Source organism: Bos indicus x Bos taurus, chromosome 11 (assembly GCF_003369695.1).
Source record: "Bos indicus x Bos taurus breed Angus x Brahman F1 hybrid chromosome 11, Bos_hybrid_MaternalHap_v2.0, whole genome shotgun sequence".
NCBI classification, from domain to species: domain Eukaryota; kingdom Metazoa; phylum Chordata; class Mammalia; order Artiodactyla; family Bovidae; genus Bos; species Bos indicus x Bos taurus.
Genome location: NC_040086.1, coordinates 15,110,945 through 15,125,988, shown reverse-complemented (window position 1 = coordinate 15,125,988; position 15,044 = coordinate 15,110,945). Strand labels below are relative to the sequence as shown.

Genomic DNA, 15,044 nt, shown 5'->3' with positions numbered 1-15,044 from the left:
TTTAGGACCTGATCAGATACTGAGAACTTTGTCTTATATTCTATTTAACAGCTCTGACATTGGGTGAAAAATTGATTTTATACATAAGAAAAGTGTCAATAAAAAATTGTTTCCAAACATTTTATTGATCTGCACTACGAACTATGAGAACAACAACAACAACAACAAAAAACCCTAGATATTGCACTTGAACCTATTTCTTTTCAATCCTACTTTGGCTGAAGACAGGAGTAAGTAGGTAAACTCATTCTGTAAAGGAGAAAACATTTTAGGCTTTACAGGTCACAGGTGTTTCTTTTGTCCCCAACCTTTTTAAAAATGTAAGCAACACTCTGAGGCACTTTGGCCTTGACCCACCAGAGGTAATTTGCCAACCTTTAGATTAAGACACGAGTGAAAGTGAAAGTCGCTCAGCTGTGTCCGACTCTTTGTGACTCCGTGGACTATACAGTCCATGGAATTCTTAAAGAAGCTTCCTTTTTGCGGTAGGGCCTAGGGAGTGTTGGAGGAAGAGGATGACTGCTTTCACTTTTTCTTCAGCATGAAGCTACAAGAATCCTCCTAGATTCCCTAGGCCCTACCTCAAAAAGGAAGATTCTTTAAGAAAAAAATAAATAAAATAAAACCTACGAGCCTATGGTATCCAGAATGCTCTGGACACAGTGCAATCGAGAGCAGAGCAAAGAAAGAATAGAGGCTGTTTGTAGTTAGAAGTTTAGGAAACTTGGGGAAACAGGTGTGCAGCAAGATCTTAATGTAAGCCTTAATAAATGTCATAACTAAAAATCAAAATCCTCAAGAAGAGCTAAGAATACAGTTTAATTTTCAAATAACCTCAAAATAAGGTAACTGAAATGTCTCTTCTCAGCTCTACGTGACAAGCAGGAGTTCTGGTCGACCAGTGTTTAATGCATTTGTGCATGCACGTGTGTTCTTACGTCACCACACAAAGCTATGGTAACACACAGACACCTGATAGCAAAATAATAGGACCGACACGAAAGCAAAGAAAAACTACCAGACGGCCAGAAAAATGAAAATGAACGACATCTGTTAAGTAAAATACAATGTCTGTAGTAGTATTCTTTTATAAACTCCTAATAGATGCAGATTACATTTTATTTATCTTTACAACCTCAACACCAAGCACAGTAGTTGATTTGTTCAAGAACTAAAATGAAGTCATTTCTTACAAATTATGATAAAACAAACGTGCATGTTTCAAAGAAAACTAAAACAACATGGTTGCCAGAGACAGTAGAGAAAAGAAAGGTATATTAACAAACTTACAAGAGTATAATATAAGCCACTGAAAAAATTAGGTTAACTGCTGTGCAACTATCCCTTATACTGCTGCTGCTTCAAAGTCGCTTCAGTCGTGTCCAACTCTGTGCGACCCCACAGACGGCAGCCCACCAGGCTCCCCCGTCCCTGGGATTCTCCAGGCAAGAACACTGGAGTGGGTTGCCATTTCCTTCTCCAAGGCATGAAAGTGAAAAGTAAAGTCGCTCAGTCATGTCCGACTCTTTGAGACCTCATGGACTGCAGCCTACCAGGCTCCTCCGTCCATGGGAGTTCCCAGGCAAGAGTACTGAACTGGGGTGCCACTGCCTTCTCCATCCCTTATACTAAATACTATTAAATTACATAAACATCAATGGAAGAAGATAAACCAAGGGTTCCATAATAAAAACATTAAAGGTAACAATCTAAAAATAATAAAAGTAGTTACAATTCTCACTCAGCAATCTACAAATAACCAGATGATAGTGTACACTTTCATGTTAAAAGGAAAGAAGGTCTGAAGTCTTAAGTATAGCTAAAACCTATGAGACCTAAGCAGCTGGAAGCTCAGTGGTTGGCAGCTACCACCCGGTCATAACTTAGTGTTATATATGAACCTCTGACATCCTATACCACTTTACCTTTTCATTCTCGATGGTCCTCTGGACAGAAGCTTTTACATAGATTATTACGTACATCAAGAGTCTTGACTAAATGTAAAGCCAGGTTTTCCAAAAACCGCAGAAGTCAGTGTGCCTTACATACTGTCAAGACACTACCAAATGTATTCAAAATTCATTTCTCCATGAAAATTTCAAATAAAATTCTACCTTCTGATTTTGTCCAATTCTGCTGAATCATCCAGGAATGTTACTATCTGCTTCTCTAGGTAGCTGTCAATCTTTTCTTCAGTTATTGTTGCTGAATTTAAAATACTTTGAGTCAATGAATTTAACAATATGGCTTTGTAGTTCCCTTCTAGCAACAATTGTAGGAAAGATCCACTCTCTGTAATAGAAAGAAAATTTGTACAATAATCCAAAAAACTACTATTTTCATATTGCAAAGGGTAACACTATTACCATTTCAGTATGCAAAAAAAAAAAAAAAAATGTATATATCTAGAACACTTCCTATAAATTAATCACAAAGCACTGTGCAAATTCCCACCATTTCTCCTAGGATTAGAAGTTCATCCATATCATGAGCAGTAAGGCAGAAGTTAGACCTAGAAAAAATATTCCGCAGCAGCAACGAACATCATCCTTCTGCTGAGAATTCAAAAGGAATCCTACTGAGAACAGAAAAGTTTTCTTAGAACATTTCCTTTTACCATCTGGCTCCCACTACCCCCACCATGAAAGTGAAAGTGATAAGCCACTCAGTAGTGTCCGACTCTTTGCAACCCCATGGTCAGCAGCCCATCAGGCTCCTTTATCCATGGAATTCTCCAGGCAAGAATACTGGAGTGGGTAGCCATTACCTTCTCCAGGGAATCTTCCGGACCCAGGGATCCAACCCAGGTCTCCTGCATTGCAGGCAGATTCTTTACTGTTTATGAGCCACCAAGGAAGCCCAACCATATGCAAACGCACATTCCTGCCTCCACACTTTTACACTGGTGATTTCCTCCTGGGGAACTCTTTTCCACTTACTAGTTTTACTCTCGGATCAAAAATCAGGTCAAGTTTGATTTCTTCCATAAGACTTCCAGACTCAGACTTCAGAAACTACCTCTCACCTGAAGCACCTATTGTATATAACACCCAAACACGTGTGTGCGTACACACACACACATCCCACTTACACATATATACTGTGTTAAACTCTCTCTCACACACACACACACACAGTCCTAAATTGATATTTCTCTTTTGGGTCCAGCTTAAATCCTACAACAACGTGTACCTATAACCCTGTAGTAAATGTGCCTTTTAACTCTTTATTTCTCTGGTAAATGTGCTTTGCTTACAAGATTACATCTTTGCTGCCTCATTTCAGTTGTTGTACTTACCAGCTGTGAGACCTTGAATAAATTACTTAACCAACTTACTTAAATTTCTTCATCTGCAAAAAGGGAACAAAAGTACTGTCTACTTTATATGTCTATTATAAGGATTAAGTGACTGAATAAGTGTTAAGAGATTATAAAAATAATTGACATTATTACTGAGGGCTTCCCTGGGAGCTCAGACGGTAAAGAACCCCTGGACGGGGAAAAATTTAGGGTGAAGACAAGTACGGAACCCGAAGACCACGCCCACCAGGTCAAGGATGCAACAACCTGAAGCCTTAAGAAATCAGGTAGATTTGGGTAGGAAAAAAATACAGGAGAGATGAAAACCCAGCCACCTCTTCTCCCCACAGTCCTCACGGCGGCGTAAGTCCCTCCTGGCACGTTCCCCCCTCTCACCCAAACTGGCGACTCCCTCCTGCTTCCACTGCTGCCGCTCAGCCTGAGTAGGGAAGCCCCTCAGCACTGCCAGCTCCGGGGTCCACATCACCCCGGACATAGCTGCAGCCAAAAGATTCCTACGAAGGTCACACAGGAGTCAAAAAGAAGAAAGTACAAGTAAAAGCGACCAAGAGGCCGAGGACTAGTGGCGACAGGTCGTGTAAACACAAAGCCTAGACCACCATGTGCAGATAGCGGAACAAGGAGGCGGCCATAACAGCAGCGCGGAGAACCCTGGGAAAAACACGCATACTCGCTGAACCTGCTTCCGCCTAGGAGACCAACACGAGCCCTTAGTACCGAGCATGCCCAGTGAGGATGCCCCGCCCCAAGCTGGGGAAAGGGACGGGACTTGGGGGAGGGGCCTTGGTTCCCTCACTCCCGACCCCAGAGGCGTAACCTTGAGCTGTGGAAGGAGTGGAGGGCGTGGAGTCATCCTGCACCACCCACCCAGGAGGCCGGTTGCTAAGTCACTTTAGTCGTGTGCGACTCTGTGACTCCGTAGACGGCAGCCCACCAGGCTCCCCCGTCCCTGGAATTCTCCAGGCAAGAGCACTGGAGTGGGTTGCCATTTCCTTCTCCAATGCATGAAAGTGAAAAGTGAAAGGGAAGTCGCTCAGTTGTGTCCGACTCTTCGCGACCCCATGGACTGCAGCCTACCAGGCTCCTCCATCCATGGGATTTTCCAGGCAAGAGTACTGGAGTGGGGTGCCATCGCCTTCTCCGGCCAGGAGGCCAGTGGAAGAGATCACAGTTTCGGTCTTGCCCAGCTGCTGTATAATTGGAAAGACTGCAGCTTTGATTTCTCTTTAGGTCAGAACCCTCCAGACTACCTGATGAAAGCCTTAGTCGGTCCTGCCAAAGCACGTGGGCCCTTACTACCAACACTGAGGTACCACTTCAGGGAATTAGAGACCCAACGAAGAGGAGTCCAGTGAATTCCATATGAGAACTCTGTCTGGACTTAACTGGTGATCAAGTGGTTAAGAAACTGACTGCCAATGCAGGGGGACACGGGTATGATCCTTGGTCTGGGAAGATTCCACATGGCATGGAGTAACTAAGCCCATGCTACTGGACTCCCATTCCCTAGAGGCCCTGCTTGACAACAAGAGAAGCCCCCAGAAAGAGACGCCCACGCACTACAGCTAGAGAGAAGCCCATGCTCCCTGCAACTAGAGGAAGGTCCAATCTGTTTACTTTCCCTCTGACTTGAGGCTCTACACCCCAGAAAGCTCCTTCTTGTCATAGAGGAACAAAAACCCACTGAAACTAAAAAACCTGACTGTTGATTAGGGAGACTTTCAGAGAAAGATCCTGATCAACAGAAGGAAATGTAAAAAAGTAACAAATATATATTTCAATTAAATAGAGATCGGAGATCAGAAAGGAGAACTTACACATGACTTGCCATGGTTGTGGGTACCAAAATGCAATTCTCTGATGATCCTGAATAAACCTATCTTTGCTGGAAACACTATTTGGCAGTCTATTTGTTTCTGGCCAACAATGCATTTAAACTTTATATACTTCAAATAAAAAAATATTTTTATAATCCTTTAGTCAGTGTTAATAGAAGCAGGAAATCTTTGATAACTATAGTGGGCTGACTAGTTGCCCCAAAGATATCAAGTCTTAATCCCTGTTACCTGATTTGGAAAAAGGATTTTAAAATGAACCTGATGGGCTCAAAGTCCTGTCCTAAGAGATGGCACTTATAAGTGTCCTTATAAGAGAAAGGCAGAGGGAGATTTTACACACACACACACACACACACACACACACAAGAACAATACGTGAAGATGGAGGCAGAGGTTGGAGTAATGCATACACAAGCCAACAAATGCTGGCAGTCACCAGAAACTGGAAAAGACAAAGAATGGATTCTCACCTAGAGCCTTTAAAGAGACAGTAGTCCTGCTGACACCTTGATTTTGGACTTACAGTCTTAAGAACTGTGAGTGAATATATGTGTTGCTTTTAAAAAAAAATATGTATTTATTTATTTTGTCTGCATCAGGTCTTCCACTGTGGGATCTTTCCCCAGAGCACATGGGATCTTAGTTCCCCAACCAGGGATCAAAACTGTGTCCCTGCATTACAAGGTGGATTCTTAACCACTGGACCACCAGAAAAGTCCCCAGTCATCTGTTGCTTTAAGCTACCAAGTTTGTGGTAATTTTCTAGAGCATCTTCAGGAACCAATACAAATATTAAAACATAATTGATGATTTTATAGAAGTAAAGGCAAGACAAATATATTTTATGGAATAAACATGTAATGTTAATTATGTATATCTTTATTTCATTACTTATCCAAACATCACATGCCTGCTAAGTTGCTTCAATTGTGTCCAACTCTTTGCAACACTATGGACTGTAGCCTACCAGGTCCCTCTGTCCATAGTGTTCGCCAGGCAAGAATACTGGAGTGGGTTCCCATGCCCTCCTTCAGGGGATCTTCGTGACCCAAGGATCAAACCTTCGTCTCTATGTCTCTTGCATTGGCAGGTGGGTTCTTTACCACTAGTGCCACCTTGGAAGCCCTCTCCAAACATTACTAGCCTTTCCAATGCCCACTAAGTTATTTTAATTAATTATTCTGATGACTGCTGCTGCTGCTACACTTATATAAACATATAGTTTAACACACATTTTTGCTCTGAAGATGTATTTCTCAAAGAAGTATTATAGAATGTATTTCACAACCCTGCAAATGTTATAGGCAGACTTCAGTGTGATTGTCCTTTTACAGTTTGGAACAAGGTACCTTCCAGTCTCCCTGTCTTCTGAATTCCAGTTTTGGATCTGAAGACACTTCTCTTATCCATGTGATCAATGTAACATGTACTTTCATGTATTAAAATGGTAATCACTTCACATACAAAAAAAAGATAGCCACTTTACATAAAAAAACACACAGATTAATGGAACAGAACTGAGAACCAAGAAATAAACCCATGTATACAGTTAATTCACAACAGAGGAGCCAAGAAGATACAATAGAGAGGATAAATGGTGTTGGGGAAAATGGACAGCCACGTACAAAACAATGAAAGTAGACCACTATCTTACACCACACACAAAAATTGACTCAAAATGGCTTAAAGGCTTGAATTTAAGACCTGAAACTGTAAAATTCCTGGGAGAAAGTAAAAGCGGTAAATCGACTGACATCGTTTCCCTCCTAGCTCAGTTGGTAAAGAATCTGCCTACAATGCAGGAGACCTGGGTTTGATTCCTGCATTGGGAAGATGCCCTGGAAAAGGAAATGGCAACCCACTCCTGTATTCTTGCCTGGAGAAACCCATGGACAGAGGACTCTGGCAGGCTACAGTCCATGGGGTCACAAAAGTCGGACACGACTTAGTGACTAAACCACCACTACCACCACTGACATTGGTCTTAGCAATATTTTGTGGTTCTGACTCCAAAAGCAAAAGAAACAAATGCAACAATAAATAAATAGGATTACATCAAACTAGAAAGCTTACACACAGTGAAGGAGACCATCATCAAAATGAAGAGGCAACCTACTGGATGGGAAAACATATTTACAAACCATATACTTGACAAAGGATTAATATGCAAAATGTGTAAAGACTCATACAACTCAACAACAAAAAGCAAACCAATTTAAAAAAATAGGCAGAGGTCCTGAATACAGCTTTTTGCAAAGAAGACATACACATGGCCAACTGGCACATGAAAACATGTTCAGTATCACTAATCATCAGGGAACTGCAAATCAAAATGATAATGAGATATCAACCCATACCTCTTGAAATGGCTATTACCAAGAAGACAAGAAATAGCAAGTATTATAGAGGATGTGACGAAGAGGAAACCCTTGTGCACTATTGGTGGGAGTGTGAATTGGCGCGGCCACTATGGAAAAGAACGGGGAGATTCCCGAAAAATTGAAAATAGGACTACCATATGATTCAGATATTTCATTCTGGGTATTTATCCAAGAAACACTAAAACATTAATTTGAAAAGATATATAGACCCCCTATGTTCACTGCAGCATTATTTATAATCCCCAAAATACAGAAACAAGTGTCCATCAAATGGATGAATGGATAAACAAGATGTGATGTATATATAAATATATATATATAATTAGCATACCACTTGAATATTTAAAAAAAGGGAAATCTTCCCATTTGTGGCAACATGGATGGAACTTGAGGATATTATACTAAGTGAAGGCAGACAGAGAAAAACAAATATAAGATTTCACTCATATGCAGAATCTAAACAAAAAAATAAACACAAGAAAAACAATCTCATAGATGCAGAGAACTGATTGGTGTTTACCAGAGGGGAAAGAGGTTAAGGTGTGGGGGGAAGGGTTCAACTGCATGGTGACAGATGGTAATGACTTTGGGGGGTGATCACTTGGCAGAGTATACAGATGTCGAATTAAATACTGTATACCTGAGACATATAATGTTATATACCAGTTTTCCCTTAAACAAAAAAAATATATATCACTTTAGAGATATATCAGAGCCACAGACATCCTATCAACAGTTGTACACATATGGCATAGGGAGGGCTATTTCTTCTCAGGCTTATGGGAGAGAAATTGGGAAGGGCATCAAGTTCAGGGGGAAACTAATGGAAACAGAAGCGAGTGGGTTGAGAGAGCAGCACCCCTCTTGGGGCTGTCACTAATGCTTCTTGAATCAGGCTGGCCTCAGAACCACCTTGGGACTTTGGAATCACCTATTTGGAATTGACCCTAATTAACTCAGAAGCTCTGGCAAGTGGGGAGACTCCTATTCTCAGGAGTTTTTAAAGGTCTCCAGGCGAGTCTAATAAGCCAGGGATAAGAACCATGAACTGGTGTGTACCACACATAGTGTGCTAGGCAGTTTCTTTAAGTTATGTTGTTGATACTTCTAACAACACAGAGAGACAGTTATTGTTTCCTTACAGACGAAGAAACTGAGTTTCAGAGAAGTCATGTGGCTTGTCTGAGGCCACATGACTAGTGATCTGAGGAACCAGGATGACTCCAACCTCTGTTCCTCAACAAAATATCACTGACTTGGATTCAGAGTGTAAATCTGTCAACCAGCTAGAAAGTGACACAAATTCCTTTAGAACTAAGATATTTGGCCACTTTAGGAGAAAATTGGGACATACGAGAGCCACTTTTGAGAATAACATCCCCAAAAACTTAGGGAAAGAATGGCCGTTCTGCCAATCACCAAACCTATTTACTCAATTAATGAAAATTTGTTTCACAGAATAGACCTTTGTAGCCATCCAATCAGTGTTAGCCTCTTGCTTCTGAAAGTCCTCCTGTCAGGGATGGATTCACTCAAATAAACACACCTCTGAGGGCCAACTAACCAACAAGAGTACCAACTAGGTAGTCATACCTCAGAAGACATCAATTCCTGATTCCTCAGAAAGTCTCCCAGACCCTGAACTCCACTCTGCCACAAACCCATTAAGATCAACACTCCGCTCTGCTGGGAGAGACTGTGCCTGGCCAGCACGACTTTCCCTCTGATGACATAGTTAAGATCACTTGAAAATCAAAATCAACCCTGAATATTCATTGGAAGGACTGATGCTGAAGCTGAAGTTCCAATACTTTGGCCACCACATGTGAAGCGTCAACCCGTTGGAGAAGACAATGATGCTGGGAAAGGTTGAAGGCAAATGAGACGGGGCCGGCAGACAATGAAATGGTTAGATAGCATCACCGACTTAATGGCCACAAACTTGGGCAAACTCCAGGACATAAGAACAGGGAAGCCTGCCTGGTGTGCTGTAGTCTGTAGGGCTGCAAAGAGGCCAACACGACTTAGCAGCTGAACAACAAAAATAAAAAAGGAGTTAACTGTGGTTCAGGCATTCAAAGCAAAGCCAGGTGGCCATTGTGGGTGTGGTTTCAGACATGTTCCTACATCAACAACAAATCTGAATGTTCTGACTGCATCAAACCAGCCACTTTCAAAAAATGATCAGAAGCAGCTACCAGATGCAATCATATGCCATAAGTTCCCCCTTGTAAATATGCCATCATTTTGGACCCCAATCAGTCCTTGCACCATTCTTGCCAGCTCCGATCCTAATATTTAACAACTTAGGCAACATTTCGATTTTTGCCTGTGTAAGTCTCCCCATTTTGTAGTCAACACAATTCACGTGCTTCTTGAATCTGTGTATCCCAAGCAATAGTCCTCAGTTTGGCTCAAATAAAACTCCTTCCTATTCCTACTGTAAACTGTTTATTATTTACATCAACCCCTCACTATATGTTATGACTGAATTGTGGTAGGCCTTCCAAATTCCTATGTTGAAGTCTTACCCGCAGTGAGAAGCCCCTCAAAATGTGATTGTATCTGGGGACAAGGTCTCTAAAGAATTAAAGTAAAATAAGGTCATGAGGGTGGGCCCTCATTCAAAGTGACTGATGTTCTGACAAAGGAAACCGTGAGACAGTCACCAACCAACCGCGCTGCTCTCTTCTCAGTGGTCACAGGTTTGTCTACGTCAGAGCCTGAACTTCTTCCTGGAAGAATTTCTGCCTCTTACATAGTGCTGTACCACAATCCTAACTCTTGAATTTTCTTTGATAAACGGAAGAACTTTTTTTAATTTAATCTTTTAAAACTTGGAATAACAATGGCATCATGGGGAGCTTTTGATATGTCATGAAGAATCAATTAATATGCTTAAGAGGCATTCTGGAAAAAAATTAGGAGACAGAACAGCACATAGACAACACTGGTTTCTTTTATTGAAAAAGTGAGGCCTCCCAAAAGACAAAACAAAACAATTTAAACTCCAAGACAGTCTAACAGACTTCGTAACATTCCCAACTCCTTGGGTTACTCTTTTGCTTTACTCAGCTTTACTTAATTTTCCAAATGAACTCCTCCTTATCCCCAGTTTTCACAAAAAATTTACATACTCTAGTAGATCCAATCAACTCTGTGAACAACAGGGAACCACATATACAGATTTTGGTAGAATAAAGGTACAGAGGCAGATAAACCACAAAGCTAATGCAGCTTAAGGTTTATGGCCCCTCTCAAGGCTCTGGGTAGGGTCCTAACAATGTAGTCCTAACAACCTGATCCTCAGACTGCATAACATCTGCAAAAGTAATAAAAAAGTAGCTTAATGATTGCTTAGGGCTGGTGAGGGAACAGGGCGAGAGAGGACAGTGATGGCTAAAAGATACGGGGTTTCTTCTTGAGATGATGAAAATGTTCTAAAATTAACTGTGGTGATGGTTGCACGTGTGAATATACTAAAAACCACTGAATTGTATACCTCAAATGGGTAAACTATATGGTATGTGAAATATATCTTAATACAACTTAAAAAAAATGTTACCTTCAGTATTTCCTTGGTGGTTGAGATTAGGACTCAGCACTTCCATTTTAGGCAGCATGGGTTCAATCCTTGTTTAGGGAACTAAGATCCCACAAGCTGCAGTCAAAAAAGGAAGACACTGTCATGTCAATTAGTTAGCTTCAATCTTTCACTCAGATACACTTCCTCTCTAAGCAGGTAGTTCTAGAGTGGCTGTGGGAATCTGGGGAATCCAGGAAACTGAGATGGGGACGTGTTTAACTTTGGTTTAGTGAGATAGATTTATAGAGTATGCAGTCATTTCTGTGGCTATTGCTAACCACTTCAGTGTAGGAATGGCTTCCAAGAATATTCCTACAGCCTCGGTACTGACCTACTGTGAAAAAATGAAGGCTGGCAATCTTAGAATGAAATGAATGAATGAGTTCTGTGCTGCTCAACACCAGAAGTAGGTGGATAATGGAAGAAAAACAAGATTTGAAGTGCACACAACCAGAAGCTATGTAAAATTCTTCCAGTAATCAGACTAACGTAAAATTGTGAGAAGATTCAATCCTCATCAATTCCTGGCCAAAACGGAAATCCACTCCTATCAGGAATATACTTGATTTTCACACTGAGAATGGGTATCACTATAAATCCATCATAATTTTTTTAATGATTTATTTTAAATTGGAGGATAATTTCTTTACAATGTTGTGTTGGTTTCTGCCATACATCAACATGAATCAGCCATAGGTATACATATCTTCCCTCCCTCTTGAACCCCCTTCTCACCCCTCTTTTTTGATGGGAACCACAGAATACAAAATTTATGTGCTGGTGGGCCACAAACCTGTTGGAATACTATGAATAGTGTATATGTCCATGGGAGAAGTTTATGCATTCCTACCATCAATAATAAAAAAGACTTTGTTCAACCATGCAGGAATAATGAATTCTCTCCCTATTCAGTCTTAGGAAATATTACAAAAATTATGGTTCTATGAAGAGGTAATCAAAAGATTACAGCCAAGAAAAAAAAATTTAATTTCAGTCAGAACATGTAAGGAAAAATTATTATAAAGACTTTTGTCAATTAATTATTTTATTTTTCTGCATTTTCTTATTCATTGATTAGGGTCTCTTTTCCCAATGTAAATAATTTACTTTTGTGTAATACCAAAAAAAAGGTAAAAACAAACAAAAACCAGTCAAACAAAAAAGCAATTACATCGGAAAATGGCTAGGACATGAAGTCACATTTGTATAATAGTTAAAACTACCCTCAAGAATCAAGTAGAGGGCTATAATTAAGGATTTTCACCAACTTCAAGAAAACAGATAAAGGAATAAGATATTTAAAGCAGGTTATAATGCTGGACCTGTACCAATTGATTCAATTAACTGTTAGACTCCTCTAAGATGGGAAAAAAAAAGTTTATGAATGATGGGATTTAAAAAAAAGATTTAAATAAAGCTTCTATGTAAAATTTAAAAATAAAAAATATACTACATAAAGTAAGTTCAAAGTCTTTTTGTTAAGGTTGGATTAACCTAAAGATTCAAAATCATGAAATAAATAAAGATTTTTAAAAAATAAGATTTTAAAAAGACTTTAAGAAAGTTTCGGCCAATATCCTACAGTAGACCCAAGATAAAGGGAGCCTAATATCCTCTTTTACAAATGGGCTCAAGCATGAATTATTGAATTCAATCAGAAATAATACATGAAAAAATAATAATACATGAAATTGCCAGTTAAAAAAAATTCAATGTATAGTTATTAACTTCCAGACAGAAAGTAAACAAGGGAGAAATACATATAACTTGTCTCTCTGTATAAAAGAATAAAATGAGGCTTTCTTCTTTAAGACTTGTGAGTCTACATATAAAGATAATGGAACATATTACAAGCAGAAGGCCCTTTCAAAGAAACACTCATCCACATTGCCTTAAAAAAAAAAAAGTGTCCAAAATCAGCCCAATGACACCACTTCAAGAGATATCAGCACCAAACAATATTGTGTCCTTCCTCTAACTCCCAGGGAGAATTGTCTGTAATAATGGGACAATAATTCTTGTTGATATAATGCCACCTTATCTACCTCATTCCCGACTGTAGAATATAAAATCTTGTAGTGAACAATTTTAAAGTTAGCTGAAAAGCAAAAAGGAAAGCAAGTTCACTATTTTTAAGAAAAAAAGAGGATGTCAGTGTGTGGGGGGGAAAGATAATAAAAGATAAAGTGTTTTTGAGGGTATAAAGAGCTTGAAGGGAAATGAACTTTTGCATTGGTTTAAGAGCAGCATTCAAGTAGTAAGAATCTCTAATAAGCCTATGTCCTAAGCTATGACTGATTTTTTGGAATCATTATTAGAATTATTTCTTTATTCTATGGGACACGACACCTACAATTTCAGGATTTGCTCCCAGACAGAATGTACTGTAGCTCTTATGGAGGATCAGACTATAGCTGATTTAGATATTAGAATACCAAGACTATAGATAAATCTCTATAGATAATATAGGACAAACACAGGAAGATTATCAGCACATTAGAGTCCAGTTTGATTATTCCTAGAAAATTATAAATCTTCATTTTCGTACAAATATTGAAAATGTTAAATCTGTGCTTCAGGGGCATTATCTCAATAACACAGCACATACTGAAGAACCACTGCCAGAAAGAGCATATCCTTTAATTCAGTAGCCAATGCTTAGGCTCTTTGCTTCAGAGAAATTACAGGAGCCAACTGGTCAAAAAACCTTATACAGTTAGAGCTAAGGTAACAAGAAGAAAGAAAAAGGGCACCAACATGATAAAGGAGCTCCAGCTTGTCCCCATAAATAATGAAAATGACTCCAGGGAAATCGGAGGTGCTCTGGGGCTGTTTGCCAATTTTGCAGACTGCGAGGTAAACAGAGAAAGAGATAAACCAAAGAACAAAACCCATGGAAAGGTTAGAGAAAAGCAGTAACAAGGAACAGAAGGGGAGTGGGGGTGGCGAGTTTGAGGGAGACTGGTACCTATCCTTGTGACCTATCCCTTGGAAAAGAGAAGAGGCCAGGGAGGTGAAGAGGATCAAATCACTCTCCTAGGAACCCCAGCAGGCAGAGGTGTAATCCCAGGACCTGGGCCTTCTAGTGGCCCAGGGCAGCCTGCAGCTGACACCCCTGGGTTAGGCATTCCCTCCCTGGAGAAGCACCAGGTGAGTCAAACTAACTCACCATCAAAATGGCGGCCTGACACAAGCTCTTCCTGCACTGGAAAACACAGCTGGTGTAACCTGAGGAGCGACACGTATGCTGCTGCTGCTACTAAGTCGCTTCAGTTGTGTCCGACTCTGTGCGACCCCAGAGATGGCAGCCCACCAGGCTCCCCCATCCCTGGGCTTCTCCAGGCGAGAACACTGGAGTGGGTTGCCATTTCCTTCTCCAATGCATGAAAGTGAAAAGTCAAAGTGAAGTCACTCAGTTGTGTCTGACTCTTAGCGACCCCATGGACTGCAGCCTACCAGGCTCCTCCATCCATGGGATTTTCCAGGCAGGAGTACTGGAGTGGGGTGCCATTGCCTTCTCCAAGGGACATATATAGGTGAAAGCAAAGAACACTCGTTTTTTGGTGAAGCCCATGGGATCACATCCAGGGGCTAAGGGAAGAAGGCCAGAGGGTGCCTCTTCTGTCCAAGAAATGCATAAGTTCAGAGGGCTCAGCACAGCCCTTTAGTTTGAAGAAGCAGAAGATAGGAAGCTGAGAGCAAGGAAAAGAGGAAAAAGCTTCCTTTCAAACTGGTGTACACCTTAAAACTCAAGCATGTGGCCCCTACACTCTTACCACCCTGCTGGACTCCTATGGTGGGAAGCAGGGAGCTTTTAAGCTCATTCTAATTTATGTCCAGCCAGGCTTATACCAACACCGGAATCAATCCCAGTTAGAAAATATATGATTCTTTTGTCTTTGCAGAGAGGAGCTCTT

General features: G+C 40.6%; 1 protein-coding gene across 3 annotated transcripts in view; it reads right to left on the bottom strand.

Annotated features, from left to right (window-relative positions):
• Positions 1–15,044, bottom strand: part of TTC27 (tetratricopeptide repeat domain 27) — a 185,080-nt gene extending 170,036 nt beyond the window's left edge. The window contains exons 1-2 of one of the 3 annotated variants that reach the window (XM_027554978.1): positions 11,107–15,044; positions 2,115–2,292 (exon numbers count right to left, since the gene is read on the bottom strand). In XM_027554978.1, coding sequence (XP_027410779.1) covers positions 2,115–2,292; positions 11,107–11,164 — 236 coding nt within the window. In that variant the 5' untranslated portion in view covers positions 11,165–15,044. Of the gene's footprint in view, positions 1–2,114; positions 2,293–3,697; positions 3,992–11,106 lie in introns of those variants that run through there. The other 2 variants (XM_027554979.1, XM_027554977.1) reach the window with 2 other exon arrangements.